This window comes from Lytechinus pictus, chromosome 7 (genome assembly GCF_037042905.1).
Source record: "Lytechinus pictus isolate F3 Inbred chromosome 7, Lp3.0, whole genome shotgun sequence".
Lineage (NCBI taxonomy): Eukaryota > Metazoa > Echinodermata > Echinoidea > Temnopleuroida > Toxopneustidae > Lytechinus > Lytechinus pictus.
In genome coordinates, this window is record NC_087251.1 from 37879862 (window position 1) to 37900360 (window position 20499).

General features: G+C 36.8%; 2 protein-coding genes across 3 annotated transcripts in view; both read right to left on the reverse strand.

Moving 5' to 3' along the window:
* Nucleotides 1-8621, reverse strand: part of LOC129265194 (uncharacterized) — a 52270-nt gene extending 43649 nt beyond the window's left edge. For both annotated transcript variants that reach the window (XM_064102619.1, XM_064102618.1), the window contains exons 1-2: nt 8433-8621; nt 1748-2502 (exon numbers count right to left, since the gene is read on the reverse strand). In XM_064102619.1, coding sequence (XP_063958689.1) covers nt 1748-1972 — 225 coding nt within the window. In that variant the 5' untranslated portion in view covers nt 1973-2502; nt 8433-8621. The remainder of the gene's footprint in view (nt 1-1747; nt 2503-8432) is intronic.
* Nucleotides 8622-11320: 2699 nt separating this feature from the next.
* On the reverse strand, nt 11321-15676 carry LOC129265759 (tripartite motif-containing protein 3-like). Its single transcript, XM_064102620.1, has one exon. The coding sequence runs from the start codon at nt 15574-15576 to the stop codon at nt 14443-14445; it is 1134 nt and encodes a 377-aa protein (XP_063958690.1). The 5' UTR covers nt 15577-15676; the 3' UTR covers nt 11321-14442.
* Nucleotides 15677-20499: the final 4823 nt, after the last annotated feature.

Consider the following 20499-nt stretch of genomic DNA (forward strand, 5'->3'; position numbering starts at 1 on the left):
TTGTACAAACCGGCACATCCCCATCCCTTGTGACACAAACAATTCTTTCTGTTACTAAAGCAGTCTCCAGAATGGTGCGAATTAAGAGGTCAATACCCTGACCTTAGGTATATGTTGTGCGCATGTGGCGTGTACATGCATCAATTGAATGATTTTATGAACTGGCAAAAACCATGGTTTATGCTGCTAAAAACTATGCGCATGGTTTTACAAAGTGACTAAACACTTCTAAGATGCATACATGTACATGCATTGTGCTTTATTTCAAATATTGAAAACATGCATTTCAAATTCTGAACAACATTTCTATTTTCTAATTTGAAGGAAGAACATCCAATGCCTGATAACTTTAAAATTGGCTTGAAAAGGGAGATTGCAGTAGGGCATTTTCTGTGTAATTTCCAGGTATCACGACATTTGCTCTGGCAACAATTGCTCCAGGCTTTATTTCGTCTAAGATATACACTGTAGGGTTAGGGCTACGGTTGCAATTTAGGGTTTTATCTTAGGTTTAGGATAGGGTATAGTGTTAAATCAAGGGTCCTTCCATTAGTGTGTGGAATTTAGAGTGAAGCAATTGTCTCCGGAGCACGTGTCATGGAACCGGTGTTGTATAGGGCGTTACATACATCCATGTGGATACAAAGTGAGCACTCCTACATGTTGACCACTTTAGGCGTCTCTTTTTGGTATGACTTTTATCCGAAAGAAAAGGAAGTGCATCCCTCACCAATTTCACCTGGAGGACGAGCCCCAATTTATTGATTATATGTCACCCCTATAAAGCTTTCGCCAAAGGATACTGACTTGGGGGAGAATACGAAGGTGTTAAAATCAATTCGACTTGCCTGTGCTAAACCAGCAATTATCATTACAACCGTAATTGATAAAGAACATATAGCACCCATAGTACATGTATCGGATGTAAAGCACAATGTTCAGTATGTTTTTCAGGGCTGTGAAGTTTCCTTAAGTAGTTGAATGAACTTTTGCATCCCTGCCATAATCATATTTTTGTTTTAATGACTTAAAAAATCTATCAAGTGATGTCCTTTCTGTATAACTCCGCTCTTTGTGTTTTAAAATAAAAGCCATTACATCTTGTCCATGATTTTCAGCCTCCTCCACAATTCCTTTTTCATTATACATATTTGTTGCCCAAGCTTATTGTGCTTTTATACTAACTTGATCATTGATCATTTTTTGATCGCAAATACCTTCTAGAGAAGACCGGGAATGGTGTGGAAACAATATACAGGAGGGGCAACTGAAAAGTTTTGAGCCTAACATAGAACTTAGGATAAAGATATGAAGACCAGATTTGGTCCATAAAATCTTTCAATTTCTTAATCCCACCCCCCCCCCCCGATTTCTTGGTCATAGCTATATTGAGTCTGATTTTTAAATTTAGGAACCTGTAAAATATGACTAGATATTGCTATGGCCAAGGAAATGGTAGGATTAAGAAATAAGAAAGATTTTATGGCCCAAATTTGGTCTTGATATTTCAATCCTTTCTATTTTAGGCTCAAAACTTTTCAGTTGTCCTTTGTAGAGTCTATAGTGCATGAGCTGACTAAAAATGGCCACTGCCCTAGCCTAGAAGGCATTTTGCGAACTGTGACAAAGCAAATCATTATTTTCCCAAACTTAATTAGCAAAGTGCATGTATTTTGACAACTTATCGTAATCATTAACTGATATTTTTGTGACCGAAAGTGTATGAAAGCATTTGACGATATCTCACCTCGCATTCTTGCAATTCCCATTCTCCTCTGACAGTGTACTTGACGGGCAGGGGATTCTTAGTCTTGGTGTACAGACCCCGCTGTGCAGGCACAAACCCGTTCTCCCTCGACTTCTCGTACACCTTCTCCGACTTGGCTGTCCAGGATTTGATGGGCTGAGGCTTGAGTTGCCTCGGACCTCCTCCTGAGGTCGTTGACCCCAAGTGTCCCTTGATGACCATCATGGCAGCTGGTTTCTGCGGCGGCGATTCAACTCTCGTCAATTAAAAATGACCGCTTCATCATTGTCATCAATATCTATGCTTGCACCTCTGATTATAATATCCCGTTTACAGTGAATAATTGACTGTCTGACATCAAGGTCTCCACTAGTCAATGAACGGTTTTTATAGAAGCTACAAAATCTAAAATTACATTCCAGTAATAAGTCTGTATGGCATGTTTTGGCAGTTTCAGTAATCACTTCATGAATATTTAAATAGCCGTCTGGCAACCGAGCATGCCGAATTCCATACACAGTATGCTACCAATTGCATTTCTGGATCAATATCTCATTATAATGAATAACTTCATCACTGGTTTCATGCATATTGTGTTATTCATTTATACACAGATCTTAAATGGTGCAAGGATGATGTCTCCCACCATGCAGGAGAAGTTAAACTGGAAATAATTGAAGTCAAAATGTGTTTCGAATCTCTGCAATGGCGAGTTGAAAGTTCTTCATCCGCTGTTGAATTGATTTTCTATGAATCTGAAAGTGAGAAAGAAAGAAAGAAAGTAGAATACTATTATTGTTGGGGGTACCACATTACGTACAATAAAAAAAACTGGTAAAATGTGAGTCAGCTGGTAGAAAACAGATAATACTAAAAAATGAAGATTTTTACTCCATTTATTTAATGATTTATTTCACCATTCAACTAGACCCACTTTAGTGGTGGTCGCTGTTTCACGGCATTACAAAGTTTTAACAGGCAGATTTAGTGGTCTTTAAGCCAAAAGTGAAGTCCATCAATGAATAACAATATGATATTAGCAAATCTTTGAAAACAAACTACATGTAAATTGTAATACATGTATTTAACAAAAATAAGAATGATTAATGTAAATCATGCAAATAAAACAAGGTTAAAGATGGTATTGCAAATGCAATTCCTCTTTGCAAGGAGTTAGTTTTGACACACTTTTCATTTGAAATTAATGGACGGAAGCAGTGTTTTTATGATGAGTGGTGGTCAGAAATCTTCTGTGCCAATTAGACCCATACCACTATAGCTATAACACCGGTTCATTTGTCAAATTAAGATGATTTTCAGTGCCATTTTTACATGTTTGCATCGATACATAGGCCTGTACATGTAATAGATTACATAATTTATTTATGATGCAAGAATTTATTTGAAATTTTTTTTTGGGTACACTCATAAAGTCTGGTCACATACTTCTCATACAGATTCATTACAAATCAGTGTGTGAAACATTGATTTTAAAACCCTTTAATATACAAAATAAATGAATTATTTATACATGATGATTCTTACATGTAATTTGATGGTCTATTTATTGATAATATTGGGAATAGTAAAAAACACTGCTCTTTACCAGTGCATTGATTCACTACAAGTCTACACGCAGACCACTGACAAAACCCTCCTACAAGTAGGCCTACATGTTTGGGATACAATATGTAACACTTGTTTACAATTTAAATGAAAATAACACCTTTGAAAATATGCTTTCCATCTTTACCAGAGCATGATCATTTTATCATTGTAACTATCAAATACCACTTCCCAGATTTTACGAACCAATGGTGAAATCCCTATTCTATGGGGCATATGTCGCTCACATGGATTTAGATCCTAATCTAAAGAGATTTAGGAAGAGTTTTGAACAACTTTACAAGTAGATTTCCTGTTCTATTCTTCTGTTTACAATCAAAGGGAAAAGAGACTGCAATCTTTGATCAAACAATCCAACCTTTCCCCTTTATCCTCCACCCCCCCCCAAAAAAAATGACTGAAAATTGATAAAGATCCATCCTTTAGAGATTCTTTTGGGCTTTAAGTATTTCTAATACAAAATTATTCAGATTAAATACAGGAAAGCACCCCTCCCCTCCCACCACCCAAATAATATGAATAATAATTGAAAAACTAGAACATCTAGTTAAAAAGAGATGAAATTATGCAAACAGAATTGATTTTTAATGCAGACAATGATGAATTGCTATGGTTGTTCTCCCTCAATGGCTAATTTCTATTCATTGTTGTCCTTTACAAAGGAACCCACGGGACCATTTCTCATGAATTGAAAATGGGCTTTTGATAGCAGCATAACAAAGAACAAGATGGATGTGGTTGTATCGTATTTAGTAGATAGGCCTAAATGCACTCAATTGTATGGTGATAGTTATAAAAAGTTCTTAAAAGCCTGTACATTTATACTTAATTCCATTTTTTTCCAGTATAAAGTTGTGTATAAATAAAGTATATACATTTAGGTAGCCAATATACAAATGTAGCAACAGGATTTTTTTTATCGAATTCCGAACTATATTACACATTTGGCAGTCAAATATTGAAACTTTCTGGACATTATGAAATTAAATAGTTTTCTTCACCATTGAAACAGTTGGAATAAAGTTTCGTTCGTAATCATTAATGATGAGCACAGAAAAGTTTTGAAATGTTTTGATTTCTTCAATTGGTTGGCCTATTTACATGTATAACCACAATCACATGCGTCTCAACGTGTACAAATTACATGTATGTACCTTTCCACAAATTGTAAATGGTAAAAGAAGCTAAAACTGAAAGCAAAATGAAGTTATGATTCAACCATCCTTTGCAATAGGTAAAAATCTGGAATTAATCAACAGAAATAAGTTATTCTGAAAGTAATTACAAAAAAGAGGAAAAGAGCCATTCACATTGATCAATCTACATTTGCTGCTCCCCAACCAGGATGAAAAATGACAAACTTGGTTATTTGAATGCCCGCTTGTACCCCATCATTGTCCCTAATTAAAAGGGGCTACATGTAATGCTCTGTAGGCCTACTGAGCACAGATTACAGAGTACTGGTATTTACTACCAATATGTGTACAAGCTGGACAACACTAAAAGTAAAACACTATTGGCTAATGATAGCACTAATAATAATCAGGCCTGCTAATAATAAAGACAATCTGCAATAAATCATTGATTGCACAAGGAGCTCACCGCAAACAGCTGGAGAGATAGCACATGCAGTTGTCATGGTGATGATGACAGCGGAAGATAGAAAATCTTTTAGGAAGAGAGTGGAATATTGAAAGTCTTGCAGGGGGCAACATATTATTCAAACTTCACCAATTTGAATGAAAATTGCAAAGGCTATTTAAATTGCTACAAGAACTGTAGATGTAGACCTAAAATACTTAGCAAACACTGTAGTCCTACGGTGATCAGGTAGTAATGTTACAATTATGTATTACAAACCAAAGCCTAGAACTGACAGGCCTGTCAAATACCAGCCATCAAAACCGGCAAATGAGGAAAGAAACTTGGCTTAAACATACTCTGTTTTCTTGGTACTTAACAATGATCAGACCAAACTGATGTGCTCAAGTGAACTTAAAATTTGAAAGATACTCCAGACATCATTCTTAGCTTTCACTCTTCCCTATTATCTGAAGGACATTCCACCTCCACCAACTGTATTGATCCTACCTGAAGGTCTAATCCTCAGACCAAACAGTTTTACTTCTTCGCCAAGAAGCCATGAACACAACACCCTAAGTAAATATACCCTTTCATTCATATTCTTCCCTGCATAAATTTGTTTTGGGAAGAAGACTGGCCTCTTCAGAAGCTACCCAACACTTGTGAAGAAGGTTACAATTAGTGCTATGAAAAGAAATGATGATAGATTTGCGTCTGGATTCTAAAGGATACATGGGTGTTTTTGCTCGAGAAATCCCCCCTTTTCTGCAATTTGACACTTAAAATTTCTTGGGAAGTGGGTGATAAATACCTGGCTTTACTTTTGAATAACAATACTCTTACATTTATCTCTCTATGGAGAAAATTGTGAACAAAAAAATCTTTAAGTTTTCCATACTGGTGGGTGTCTCATAAAAGCTGTTTGTACGAATGACTGGTAACCCTCTCTTATGTACTTAATCAACACTTATTAAAATATATGGTGTACATCATTTACCACAAGAAAGGATCACCAGTTGTTTGTAAAGTTTTTTACAAGTAACTTATGAACAGCTTTATGGAACACCCATCAGGTATCATACAGCCAGTAATTTGGGGACCAAACTACATGTAACTGTACAACATTTTGGGCATTTGTTTGAAGAAAAAAGATCAGTCAATTTTATGATGAGTATAATCATAATTAATTTTTTTTATGGGGGGTGTAGTAGACCTGACACAGCCTGTATGGTATCAGGAAGCAAGTGGTAGGCACATAATTGAATTGTGTCAGTCTTGCAAAATGAATTCTACAGATCCCAGGCAAGGGAAGAGACTGTTTCAAAAAGCTGTTTGTAAGCAAGTCATTATCTACTTAATACATAGCTGGTGACCAAATTCTTGTGCTTCTTGTACTTTACAAATTCTGTTTTAACACACGGTAAAAGTGAACATTCTACAATTCTGTTTGAATCTTGAAAATAACACCTTTTCTCAATTCAAATGCTTGTTGACAAAAAGAATTATAATCTAACTTTATCTGATCTGATCCAAATGACTATGTCACAGAATTGTGATTTACCCTATTGGATGTGCAACAGAATTGCATGTGTCAGTAATGGTAATTGAAATTAAATTGAGTGAGAACTACATGTACATGTGGTCTCAGCAGATTTTAGAAACCTAGCTTTTGTTTCAGTCTAGCATGAGAATGACTTTTTCTGAAATCATACAATCAAACATGTACATGTACATATGTAGGCCTAAACCAGTGGCGGAGAGGAGGAGTTTAACAAACAAACAGAAGAAAGGACATTTTTAAAATAAGTGTTGATCCCGGTGTCAAATGACAAACAAACTAAAAACAAAACAGACAACCCAACAAAAATTAACAGCCATTAAAACAGACAAAAGGTTCTGGTATGAGTGAATCTATACTAGACCCCTCTATTTATTTTTAAAAACATATCTCAAATGATCACATCACATTTATTTACATGAAACGTCAACGTAAGTGTACTGTACATAGGTTTTAATACAATACCAAGGTACGATAATACGCCAGTGGCGGACTGTACCAGACTGGAAGAAGTAACTAACTAAGACACCGTTCTCACTACCTTCTTAAAACTAGTTTACTGGAAACTAGTCTAACGTGTAGTGAGAATGGTCGAAAGGATTTTGGAAGCGATCTTCCAAACCGGTTCAGAAAACCACCTCGCAATGTAGTTTTCAAGATCGCTTTGCCTCGTTTAACTGGTTTTAGCGTAAGTGAGCACACCACTGTTCTTCGGGAAGCAATCTTCGCACACCTTGAGCGCGCTACTCCACATGACGGGTGTAGAATGCCTACCCTGCGGTTTCGAATTTCACGTGAAATGTGTCGCCCCACTGAGAGCATTTCCATAGCAACAAGATCGCTTTACGTGAAGTGATTTTGAAAACTACTTTCGTGTGATCAAGTGGGAACGCTAGCAAAGCGATCTTCCAAACTGGTTTCCGGCAAGAGTTCCATATGCACCCCCACTAAAATTGAAAATAAAAACATAGAGAAGGTTTAGAATAATATATCTAGCCCTTATATAGAACATATATGATGGGGGAGTGGAAATACATACCAATTAAAATATGGCTTTATTCTGTCAAATTTTGAGCAGGATCTAGTGCGTGTAATTGTCCATAGACATCGGTTTATTTAGTCAGTAAAGGGTCTGTGAGTCTAGACTAGACAAACTATCGGCTGATAATCGTTAAAATACCCCTTCTAGTATCAGCGCTTCTCGCTAGCATAGCGGGAAGAGGTCTTGAGACTCGACTGTAGATAAAATGAGGTGAGTTCGAGTCCCAACTAAGGTAAGCAAGAGTGACAAAAGTCAGAAAAATCTTAAGTTAATGAACTGGAAAGTCTGGAAGTCTAAACAATCTTCTGTTATTTTTGGTGTGGGTGCATATGGAACTCTTTCCCTGGTCTCCTTTCCTGAATCGGTTTCCAGTAAACTAGTTTTTAGAAAGCATAATGAGATCGGCCTCTTAGGATTACATTTAATAGGATTAGGATAGCACCAAAAATTTAACAGAAAATGTCTGTCTTTGTTTACTTCCAATCTCTCCTCCATGAATTGTGATTGAAATGTACGGAACAGAGACCAAAGAATTCAGTCTAGATAAGACCCAAAACATCAAGAAAAGTTCAAAGACTTACTCTCTATTTTGTTAAATCTAAACGGACTCTCCCCCTCCCCCCCAACAAATTTGTAAACCCTCTCTCTCTCCTCAGTCTGCGTGCAGTTGCTCAGGTCCGACAACGGGGTTCTCCTCATTACCACACGGATCGTTGCGGCATGCGGCGTGCCCAAAGCTTAGCCCCCGTCGAGGCACGCGTCCAACATCAACTCTAATTAAACTAGTTTTATAAATTCCAACTGGAATTTTAGAATATTCAAGAGAACAAAATACATAATAAATTGAGTAACAGATGTGTAAAAACTTAACTTACCAGACAACAAGTATTTCATTTCGATCTTTAATAAAACAAATCACATTCCAACGGGGAGGACAGTTCACGATCGCGTCAGTCTTGACTTTAGCTCTGTCAGCTCCGTCGGCTTCGCTATGGGGGTAAAGCAAAGGGGTAAACAATGCACACCACTAATCCGGCATACGGGTGCATTGAAACCAGGCAAGTGGCGTTCAAAGCAACGGCGATCAATTTTCAAAACATATTCAAGCGGGTATAAAACAGCGTGCTGGCGCTGTGTTAGAATGAATGTCCACTACCCATTGAATGGCGTCACAATTCCGACGCCACTTTTGTCGGCGGAAGAGTGTGGATCGCAAAGTTCTCAAATCTCAACAAAAATTAAATAAACTGATAATCTGAAATCAACATTTTCAGATTAAGGGTGTGAACAATGCCCGGGAGTAAAGTGATGGTGCTGGGACTTTGGAATCTTAAATAAAAAAAATTTAAAATGGGAACAGCAAAAACCGAAAAGATCTCCTCTTATATAAAGAGGAGAAAAATGCTCGTTTTATTTTGACACAAAGCTACAAATTTTTTAAAATCTCATGCCATTTTCTGGCTTGGCATCAACACGCACTCAGTCTTTCTCTTTTATTTGCATACAATTTAGAACGATCTAATCCAAAGGTCATTTGATATAGCTAGCGCCTTATTCCTTTCGGTCACAAAGCGCTGCAAACACACTACTCCATGTTTGGGTCAGCGTATAGTCTATACAATATTATTCATTGTCCTTTAATAAGCAAATTTCAAACTTCTCTCTTTATCTTTCTCTCTCTATGTGTATATATATAGAGAGAGAGAGAAAAAAAAATGACATAATTAAATTAATAAAATTTTCTTCCATTTTCTTTTTTTTCGATTAGTTTGTTAATTATTTTCTTTCCTTGATGGAGAACATATATGGAGAGAGAGAGTATAACAAAAAATATTATATAACAATTTTCTGGGGGCAAATCATTCGGGAAGAACATGTTAAACTCATTGACGATCGTCTTTGTACAATCATGCTCATAAGTGAGCACGCCATAAAAAAAATCACTAAAAATTCACAAGGGGCCATGTATTTTTGGAAAATTTGTGATTCAGGATCTTGATAATTTGTTTTCTGGTTATAAGTGATATTCAGCAGTTAACCAATTACCCCTCTTTTAATAATATATGATTTAGTAAGCTCATAATGATAACTAATAGTTACTGTTTCTTACGTTTTAAATTTCCAATCTGTTAAATTATTGAATAATTATTAATAAGTTTAATTTCAGAAACTTGTTCGTTTTCCGAATATAAGAGTTTGAAATCAATATGATGGTTGAGTTGTGAACAAAGAATATGTATAAAACGAAACAGCAAATATTGAGTGTTATTTGTAAATTTTGAAAAGCATTACAATACATTGATAATCGACATGCTTACTCACTTGACAAATGAATCGTATTTCTCATTAGTTGGTAAAAGAAACATAATAGAAAAGTTAACCCCCCCTTCTCCCCCACCCACCCCCTCTCTCTCTCATTCCCTCTTCCTTTTATTCACCTCTCTTCCTCACTCCCCCTCCTTTTCTTCACAAAGATAAATGATTTCATTGTCTACTCTATCTACCCAAGGCCTTTCTCATCACTTTCAACTTTTATAATTATGTTAAAATATAATAGATATTTATTACGGATATTCATAATTGCTTCATCAAGAAGACCACTCAAGGACGAACTAGAATTATGGTACACATTTAGAGGTTGCCCCTCTCCCACCTCTCTCAGTTACTACAGATTTTTCACCGTAATCAGTTATTATTTTTATCTAGGAACCGTACTAAGCTGAAGTGCTACCATTCAGAACTTTGCTAAACCATTTTCGGACATTCTTTGGCTATATTATTTTGTCACCTATGTTTCTCACGATTTTTGTGAGCAGCAAGCCTACTATAGCCATGTTTGACTTGTATAGTGCAAATTAAGAGTGACACTGCACGGACTTTAGTGAGGATTAGTTCCAGTGATGAATAGACGGAGGTTCTATTCAGGATCTACTTATCTTTGACTTACCAACTTGAAACAATAACATTAAAGAAGATTACGCCTCATTCTTTGGTCATCCTTCCATTGTTCTCCCTGGACTGCGCCAAGGTTCTAAATACATACAATGCATTATGAAAACATGACGTCATTATTTACAATTTTTTTTGTCATTATCCCAGTATTTTATTTTTCGTGACCGTGTTTCGATTTTTCGTTCGCACGTGATGAAAAAACACAATATGACATGAGTTCAGTACATGGTGTTTTGAACCTGCTCATTACAAATAAATTTTGTAATGACATCCATGCACTTTGGTCCGTATGTTGGTTCATCACCTCTGGAAATATGGTCTTTAATTTAGCCACCTTTCAGTTCCAAGTGCAACATAACCTCTTTTAATAATTTACTCTCCAAGGATTTAATATAAATCCAGATCGGCAGTGAATAGTGACCAACCAAATATTAGATTTAGATTTAAACTTGTGGATTTAAAATATAGAGCTAAAAATAGTTGAATTGAAATCTTTTGAGATTTAAAGTTCAACCCCTCAGATAAAAATAAATCTTATATTCGACTGGTCACTATTCACAGACAATCTGTATCTATTTTGAATCCCTGAAATTTAGAGTGCACTTTAACGAAATGAAAACTTATTCTTCCATGTTTTTATCTTTCCAAAAGCTTTATATTTCGAGTGTATATGAATAGGGGACTATAACGTAACTAAATCGTTACAATACAAAAGATCAGATTGGATGTTCAGGAGACTGGTTTTAACTGGGGGGGGGGGGGGGTACGTGGATGAAAACATACTATGAGAACAACAAAAAAGTTTGATGATATCACACTCTTTTTATTTGACACCAATTGGGATTTAAGTTAGAATTTATAGCGATTATATGCATCAACTCTGTGCCACCAAAGCACTTGTATTATTCTTCGGTGAGTGGTTGCAATAAAGCGGTGTTTTTTAAGAGAAAATCAACATGGTGACAACTCTCGATTGTTATTCAAACAGATAAACCCATTTACATCTTTATGGATGATCAATAAAATCCACATTCTCTAAAATATTTTTTTAGATATAACAATTTCCGTTCTACGACGCAATAGTTCAGTCACTAATTTGATCAGTTCAATGCATAAGCCTTTGGTAAACGATATTAGAAAGGATCCAAATAAAGATGTCGAAATTTGTGATTAGTTTTAAACAACCCACAAGTATTTTAACATTTTAGACATCCTCCCATGCAGCGAAAGAACGAACAATTAACGAAGATGCATAATTATATATCCCTTCAGTTAATATACAAACATGATGAATTTAATTTCTTGATGTGATCTAAATAACATGCAGGCAGTGGCGACGACATGGTATTTTGATAGGGTGTGCATAACATTGACATAATTTTTATCTTAGTTGAAAAGTAGGGGATCATAGAATAATACACGGCCAGAATCTCTCATTTTCTTATTTACTTCCTCCTTTTTTCTTATTTTTCTTCCTTTTCCGTCTTTTTTTCCTATTTTCTTCAACTACTTGAAAATCATAAGGATGGTCGCCCCTATGCCCCCTCCATCCGTGGCAATTCCCCAAATAAATTGCTATAAAGTACACCTCCACTCTACTGCATTGTGAGGGGGGCTATAAACATTTATATGCATATATTTTTCAACAGCAAACATGGTCATTAAGACACTAAAATATATTTATTGTGATTGCTCCGCTGTATGCATTTATTTATCCTCAATTTTAGCTTGCATGCAATAGAATAGTATACCCCCCCCCCCATCCCTACATGCAAATTTCGCCACACAAGTCGGTGTCGTTATTCGATATCGAAACATCATATCAGAATATTCATACGCCACAGTACAGTGAGTCACACACGATTTAATAATGCAACATCCAGATGCAATCTACTCAACGACATGATGACATGCATGCAAGCGAGTCAAGCATGAATTGAAATAACAAGATCAGTCACTCTTATTTTGACTGCCATAATTTCCAATATGAAAGAGCAGGCAATATGGCCGATCAGCTTCAACTTGCTATCATAAAGCTCGAGTGTTAGCAGCGTATACACATCCAACATGATTGCTCCAACGTATATCCACATTGCTGAATTAGGCCTATATAAGAATTTAAAGCATTTCACACCCTCAGAAAAGTTTTAAGCAACCTTTAAGTTGGTTCACGTAAGATAAACCAATTATTGGTTAAAACAAGAGTTCATGAAATTGAACAGGGCTTCTTTTAACCAGCAATTAGTCGGTTCACCTTTTAACCGCTTTTGGGGTAGTTTCAAAATTTTCTGAGATTTTAAATTAAGTGGCCGTCATAACATGGAGGCTTCCAGAGAACCTTCAATTAATATGTTATGAGCGTGGTGTGTAATGTAGCTGTGCCTAAATTTGAAACTGTTTTCTACAGATAGTGCCTACATTAAAAGGTAATATACACGTAGCTTCATGATAATAGTCTGTGATAAATAAATCTTTCATATACATGTAAAATGTGGTTTTACTAAAATCTAACACAAGTATAGAAAGTAGACATCGAAACCAGTATATTACTGTGTGCCTTTGAGGCTATAACAATAAGAGAATATTAATTGAAAATGATAAAATATTCTATAGGAAGCATTGCGATGTTATTTTCACCTCCATCAATCATCGACATGTCTGTCGTTAAAGCTTGAATTGTATTATAAACCTATATATACGACAAGAAAGAAAGACATTACAGCTGATTTAAAAACACGATTAACACATAACCTCTGCATGAGCCCTCGTGTAAAGTAGATCTTATATACACGCAATATACTACGGATAATCATATAATTTTTGATGAAATAAAGGGAATAGCATTGCACCAGGCGAATGTGGTAATACTGTATATAAGTCGTACTCTAAAACCGAACTAATAAAAGTCATTTAAGTGATCAGCCAGATGTAACTATTATTTCAGCGATTAAAAAAAAACTATTTCCTAGTGGCATTTGACTTGAACAGTATTTTCTGAAGAGAATATAGATAAGCTTATGATTACATCAGTTGCTCACAGCTGGCTATTAATCTATAATCTAGTCATTTAACCATGTTTACTAGTTGGTTTTTAGAGTGTGAAAGGCCCTGAGAAACGAAAAGTATATTCTTTACAGCTTTATAGTCTAGTGCAAAAATGCCTTACATGTACATTGTGACAAATCTTTGAAACCCAAATATACAATCATGACAAAAGTTTGAATATATACAATGCAAGTATAGATTCTACATCAATCATGCAAAGATTTTGAAAATTACCATGTACCATTTGCCAATAATTATGTTTGTCTTTGCAAATGAAATATTTAGATTTAGATTTATCATGATAATACATCGTGTATAAAATAATTTTTTCTGATTTTTTTTTCTTCTTACCTCTGATTGAAATGAAAATCATATTACCAAATGTTATAACACACTTTCAAGATTAAGATAAAAAGTGTATTGAAAATATTCGAAAATTAATGGTCCGCATCAAAACGAATCTCAAATATTAATGCATAATTAAGCATGTTAATATTAGCAGGTGTGTTTCAAAAACAAGTTGGTGTTCCTAGAGAGCCATCCCCTGAAGTAGTAAAATCACAATATGTATCTGTTTCTGTTTATGGTAACTCCCGTAGGAACTTGGCAGGACAGCATTTTGCTAAACGCCAAGCCAGTATATAACCAATTACCTAGGAAACATTTTACATCTAGGTTAATCAGTCACAGTGGCTGACCTTATCTCGAGATTGAACTTAACACCATCGAGTGTATTATAAGTAACAATTTTAATGGAGTTGTAATAATACCCACATATATTGACCTAAAAAGTGCAAACATTTGACACTGGAGTAAAATGACTGGTGTAGTCCAATCAACAACAATATTTGCCGAATGACACACACACTGTGTTAATCGTGCTAATTTTCAAGACTTAATACTCCCAAGAAAGTCCCCTTGAAAACTGCTTTGATTATTCAATTCAAACTTAAGAGAGCTAAGATCAGCAGGGACACTGAGAATGGTGATGTTTTCGAGTTCATGCCGACGGGTTGTTAGTTGTGACTTAGCAGAGAACACTGTGGCTGTGCTGCTATCAGAAGATATAGCGCTTTCTGCCATAGAAATCATGTTACGTAATATATCCACAGTGCGCTGAAGACCATCAATGTGGGCAGCCATCTCACTTTCCTTATCCTCCTTGGTCTTGTGGAGGGTGTTGATAAGACGGGCCTGTTCGTTCTGTATTATGGTGAGGAACTCTCGGGCCCGTCTCTGCACATCCTTCTGGGCTCGGTCGGATCTTCTCTGGAGGTCTTTGGCGATCTGCACCGTACACTCAATGGCGGTTGAGAACACACCGAGCTTACGCTTGCAGTCGGCTAGGATTAGCCGGATTTGATCTCGTTCTCGATCCGCTGCGACGGCAAGAGTCACAACCCTGTGTGGAGGTCGGGCATGGTCAGTCTGACCACACTCACCACATATCGCCAGCTCACAAGCTTCACAATACACTGCTACAGTGCGATCATCATGTTCTGGGCAATAGTAAACAAGATTTGTATTTTCCTCTCCATCTCCTGGACTGCGAATGCACTGTCCAGCTGCTAGCCATGCTTCAATGTCCCGCATCACATGGTGACGTAGAGCTCGGATCCTCCGATGGGCCCTCACACAATCCTCACAAAGAAACTCACAGCAGTTGAGACAACGAGAAGTTGCGGGAGAGTTATCCTCGCAGTTTGAACAGGTGTATGTGGTCCCATTGGGTGCTCCACATGGCAGATCTTCCAGTGGCTTCTGAATCGAAGTGACAAGGTCCAGGAGATTCGAAAGCACGAAGTTATTCTTCAAGTCTGCCACACCCTCTCCTTGCAACGGGGTCTGCTCTCGACATGTCGGACATATCACCGTGTCATGGACCGTGGGCGCCATACGAAGCAGACACTCCTGACAAAATGTGTGCAGACATTGCAACACCTTCGGTCGCCGGAAGCTGTCCAAACATATCTGACACTCTAAAAAATCCCCAATCTTCTCAAGCAATGATGATGCCGCCATATTTTCGGTTTCATTTCAATGCCATGCATGCAATGCGTAACCGTATGCGAGTTCCCCTCCCACTCCCAAGCACGTCTACGGAAGATAGCAAGTACATAAAACGAGTGGAGTGCTGAACGAATCGCCAGTGGTTGTGTGCCTGCATTACACATTACTCACTCATCCTCGCGCTAACGTGTGCATTTTCATATTCCATTTCATGAAAGAAACGGTGTGTACCGAAGCTATCATCTTCACTCTCTTCTATATTCCAATGAGTATAACTACATCCACTGTAGTCTTGCACGCTATACTCATGGATGCGTATTGAATGTTAGTGTTTTGTTATTATTTTTTTTAAGTGGGAGTATCTTGAATAGTCCTTTCCTTTCAAAATTATTTATTTGCTATAATATTGTAAAATGTTCATAATATGTTTACTACAATTTAGCGTCTATGTTAAAATGAAACTATATGTCACTATATGGGCCTAGAACATCACTGAAATTCAGTAAAATAAAAAAGATATACTATCCATATACTCTGTGTATATCTCTTCCTCCCCCTCTCTCTCTCCCTCTCATGCCCCCTCTCGCTTTTGTTATCTTCTTTTCTCCGGCTAATCTCTGTATTTCTCATCCTCTCTCACTTTCATTTTCCCTTTCTGTTCATCTCTCCCATTCACCCATTTCACTCTCCAGTTTTTCGAATCCTTTCCTATGACTCTGACTCTTCATCTCTCTCTCCCCCTCCACCCTCTCTCTCTCACTCTCTTTCTATTTAATTATGACCAGAAAGAATAATTCACGCTTAAAATCTCCTAATTCCAGAACCTTGAAGTGTCCTCGGGATGGTATGATCAAATTCGTTGTATGTGAAAAACTGTCGAAATCAGAGAATAAGAAACAAAATGATGCACTTGTTAATAGTACAAAATAATATAAAGAACACACTTATAACATGAATGTAGTTAAAGGGATCGATGTATGCATCCTGCTAACACTCATCGTTTCTCTCAGCTTTTACACGTCAAAATAATGATTTCGTCATTGGAATCGGGTCTGGATTACAAGGCTGGTGATGAGGTGTGTTGCACACGTGTATGGGACATAATCTCCGATTGTGTCAGCTACATTACATCCCATATTCACGCTCGACATCACTTTTAATTACCATTTTTTCATCAATTTTCCCCACCCCTTGCCGTTACTCATAGTACAGCCCTTCCTTCTTTTCATCTTCATGAAAGGCATCATTATTTTCAGTCACAAAACCCGCGTATTCAGTATCTATACAGGGCTTACAGGCTGAATAATGCTACACACCTTCCTGGTTAAAGGAATAAAATTGCACTCAACATTCAATTTTAAAGGGAAAATGTTGTTCGCCTTTTAACCGTTATTTTGGGGATAACTTTGGCATTCGTTAAAAAAAAAAAGGTATATAGGATCATTCTTGAGAATTATTATTAAGAAGAAGGGGTTCTTTTACCCAAATTTTGTTCCACTCTACCCTTTATAATTATATTGCAGCGAGTTGTGGAAAGTAACCGAGATAACAATCTTCTAATCCTACACATTAAGAAATAGGGTGAAAGAAAGGTGTAACTTTGCGGGAAAAGGTGCAGAGCGAGTATTCGAGCATCGTTGCACCTTTCACTCGCCGCCAAAATTATTGCATAATTCGCATATTTTATGAATTTGTTACGCTTGTCTGATTGTTTTGGGAAGAGTACTTTCAAGAAAAGTGGTTTAAGCATGTCTCTTAGTATTATTATTTTTAATTTGGTGGGGGTACGTATAGAACTCTTTTCCTAATTTGCACCTATCACTATCAGAGAGGTGCAAAGTTGCACCTTTCCAAAAAGGTAGAAAGTTGCACCCTAAAAGTGCGCCCAGCGTGACATCTACATAGGAGGATCCAGGGTACGAGGGCCCGGTCCTCCCCCCCCCCCTTATTGACGGAGCAAAAAAAAGGGGGGAAGAAAGAAAAAAAAGAAAAAGAAGGGAAAGAGAGGAGGAAAAAAAAGAAGAGGAAAAATAAGAGGAGGAATTAAGACAAAAGAATAAATTAAGGCCAGGGGGGAGACTTGGAAAAAAAAGCTTTCATGTCTCTATATAAAATTTTCGCTCGCCCACCGTGCTCGCATTGCCTGTTCGATGAGATATACATATCTTGCTAATAGGCTGATACGGAGCTTTGAAATATCAAGTTTTGATGTCAAAATACAAACCATATTTCAGCTCGGACATCGAGCTATCATTATTAAGTTTGATTTGCAAATTGATTTTTTAATCTGTAGAATGTCCGTTTTATGGTTTGAATATTAACGTTTTCAGCTTGTGTATGCGCTCGCATTATTTGATTTGCCAAGCTCCTATTATCTTCGTGCACGCAATAAAGTGTTCAAAATATCCCTTTTCAGGTGTCTGATTGTCGAAACATAGGCCTATATGAGCTATAGTACTTTGCGCTCTCATTTGATTGGTGAGTTATGTATAGGCCTACCTCTATATTAATAACAAACTACTTAAATTCCCATTTTTATGAGTTTATCAAAAATTTCGGCTCGCGATTTGCGTTCGCATCAATTGTTACAAATTTTATGTTAACCCATGCATCCTATTCATAATTACAAATGTGCTTAAAATGTCCAGTTTTCAGGCTTCAATATCAATAAATTTCACGCTCTTATTAGGCTCATTAGGTTAACAAATAAGATATTAGGCCTAACATTTTCATAAATTCCTAATAACTAAATTGTCCCTTTTCAGGATGGAATATCGACAAGATTCATCTCGCATTTAGGAAGAGGAATAGGAAGATTATCGTTTTCAAATGATGACAAATGTCTTTAGAATGTCCCGGTTCTAGGTCAAAATAATAATGAAATATATCAGCTCGCATCATTTATTAAGTGCGATCCAAATCCGCTTCACAATTTTCCTACACAGTGCTTGAAAAAGTGCTTAAATTGACATTTTTTCAGATTGGAATATCAAATATTTTCAGCTCACGCTTCGCGCTCGCATTTTTGATTTTCATGATAAAACATATATTATTCAGAATGCTCTGATTCTTTCTAACTCTAAAAAAAAGCGCACGCCTGTTTGTTGATATACGCAGCTTGATCTTATTCAAACGTGCTTAAATTATCCAGTTTCAGATCAGTATATATCAGCGCTTCGTGCTCGATAAATGTAGGAAGGTACCAAATTATCCATCCTTTTTCATGATTTAAAAAACATGAATAGAGTGTTCCGTTTTTAGGTTTGAAATCTCATTTTTCCGGTTGCGCTTCGCGCTCGCATCAATCGTATATTTATATACCTATCCCGTTCAAGATTACAAAAAGTGCTTGGAATGTCAATTTTTTAGGTGGTAATGTCAATTTTTTTTCAGCTCGCGTTTCGCGCTCGCATTATTTTCTCGTTTAAATACGTATCTTCTATATGGCTAACTGCAAAAATCTCTTAATAGGTCCCTTTTCGATCAGGCCAGAATGCATATTACAAAATTTCTGCTCGCGCTCGCAGTAATTATCTTGTTACATACGCCATGTACGCAGGATCACAAGCATTGCCCAGAATGTTCAATTTTCAGGACAAAATATATGAAATATCCAAAAAATTTAGCTCGTGCTTTGCGCCCGCACTATTTAAGGTGGGCTTAGTAGATTATTACATATTTAAATTATGTTGTGCTGTAAAAATAAAGCTAAGAAGTAACTGTTAGGACTACCTCTTCAAAGAAACAAACAAAACAACTTTGATTGGCCGATCGGGAAAATATGGGTGAACAAAAAATTCGCGCCCATCCCCTATTGGCGAAAGCTGGATCCGCCCCTAATCTTGTCTGCACCTTTAAAGGTTCAAAGTTGAACCTATTTTTCTTAGTGCGTATGGTGAAGAGGCTGCGGAGCAAATTTTGAAAGTGGGGACGTGGAAAAGGAACTTCTTCTTTTGAAAAGGGCTCTAGAAAAATTACCAAAAGAGCATATCTGCCCCTCTCGAAATGACAAAATGCATGCATGGGTGTTCATATTTCAGGAAACGTTATTCACGTGGAATCAGGGGCGGCGTAACATATATTCATTTGGGTGGGGCGATTAAAGGACACTAATATGTCAAGGGGGCATTTATGGTTCCCGGGGCACTGTAAGGTGGGAGAACAAATGCATTCATGTTCGTTGAATAGAAATTACGCAATATGCCTTCTCTGTACTGTATACGTGCCATTTCAGGGACGAAAAAAGGAAATGAATACGAAAAAAGAGGGAAATATTTCACAATATTACAAAAACTGAGAGAATCAACTTCAGAAATTAAAATGTGCAATTTAAAAAAGTGTTACCTCACTAATGGTAAATTTCATTAAAAAAATCCTATAGGAAATTATGGAGGCAAGTGCCCCCTGTCCCTTTCGGTTCTTCTACCCCAGCAGAAAGGAAACGGTGCTAATATAATATATAGACATAATATACTGATCTATTATTATGTAAAAAAGCAAACATTTAATCCGAGCTGGACATCTTTACATTACTAGAAGGCAAAACCCCGCGGCAAAATTGGGCCAATATTTACACCACTTAAACAATAGATATCATTTCATTCTTGAAAATTGGGAGATGTTTGTCATATTGTACAGCCCCTTGCCCCCCCCCCTCGATTTACGCCTGTAACCAAATTTCATACTAGTAACAAAACTTCATCGAATATTTTTTTTTACTCTCTTGATTGCACAAACAGCAAAAAAAAAAACACTCCAACATAACTAAACGCCCCGACCCCATCTCGCTTCGAAATTGTCAACTATTTTTCAAGAGGGTTTACGTGCATTTATGCATATACACCAACTGATATACACGCTAGGTCTCAGCAAGGAGATATCAGAAGTGATATCTCCTTGGTCTCAGTCAAGTATCTTTGCTTTTATCAGAGATGT

Coding starts and splice junctions, on each gene's coding strand:
- LOC129265759 (XM_064102620.1), bottom strand. CDS start 15,576: ATGGCGGCATCATCATTGCTTGAGAAGATTGGGGATTTTTTAGAGTGT.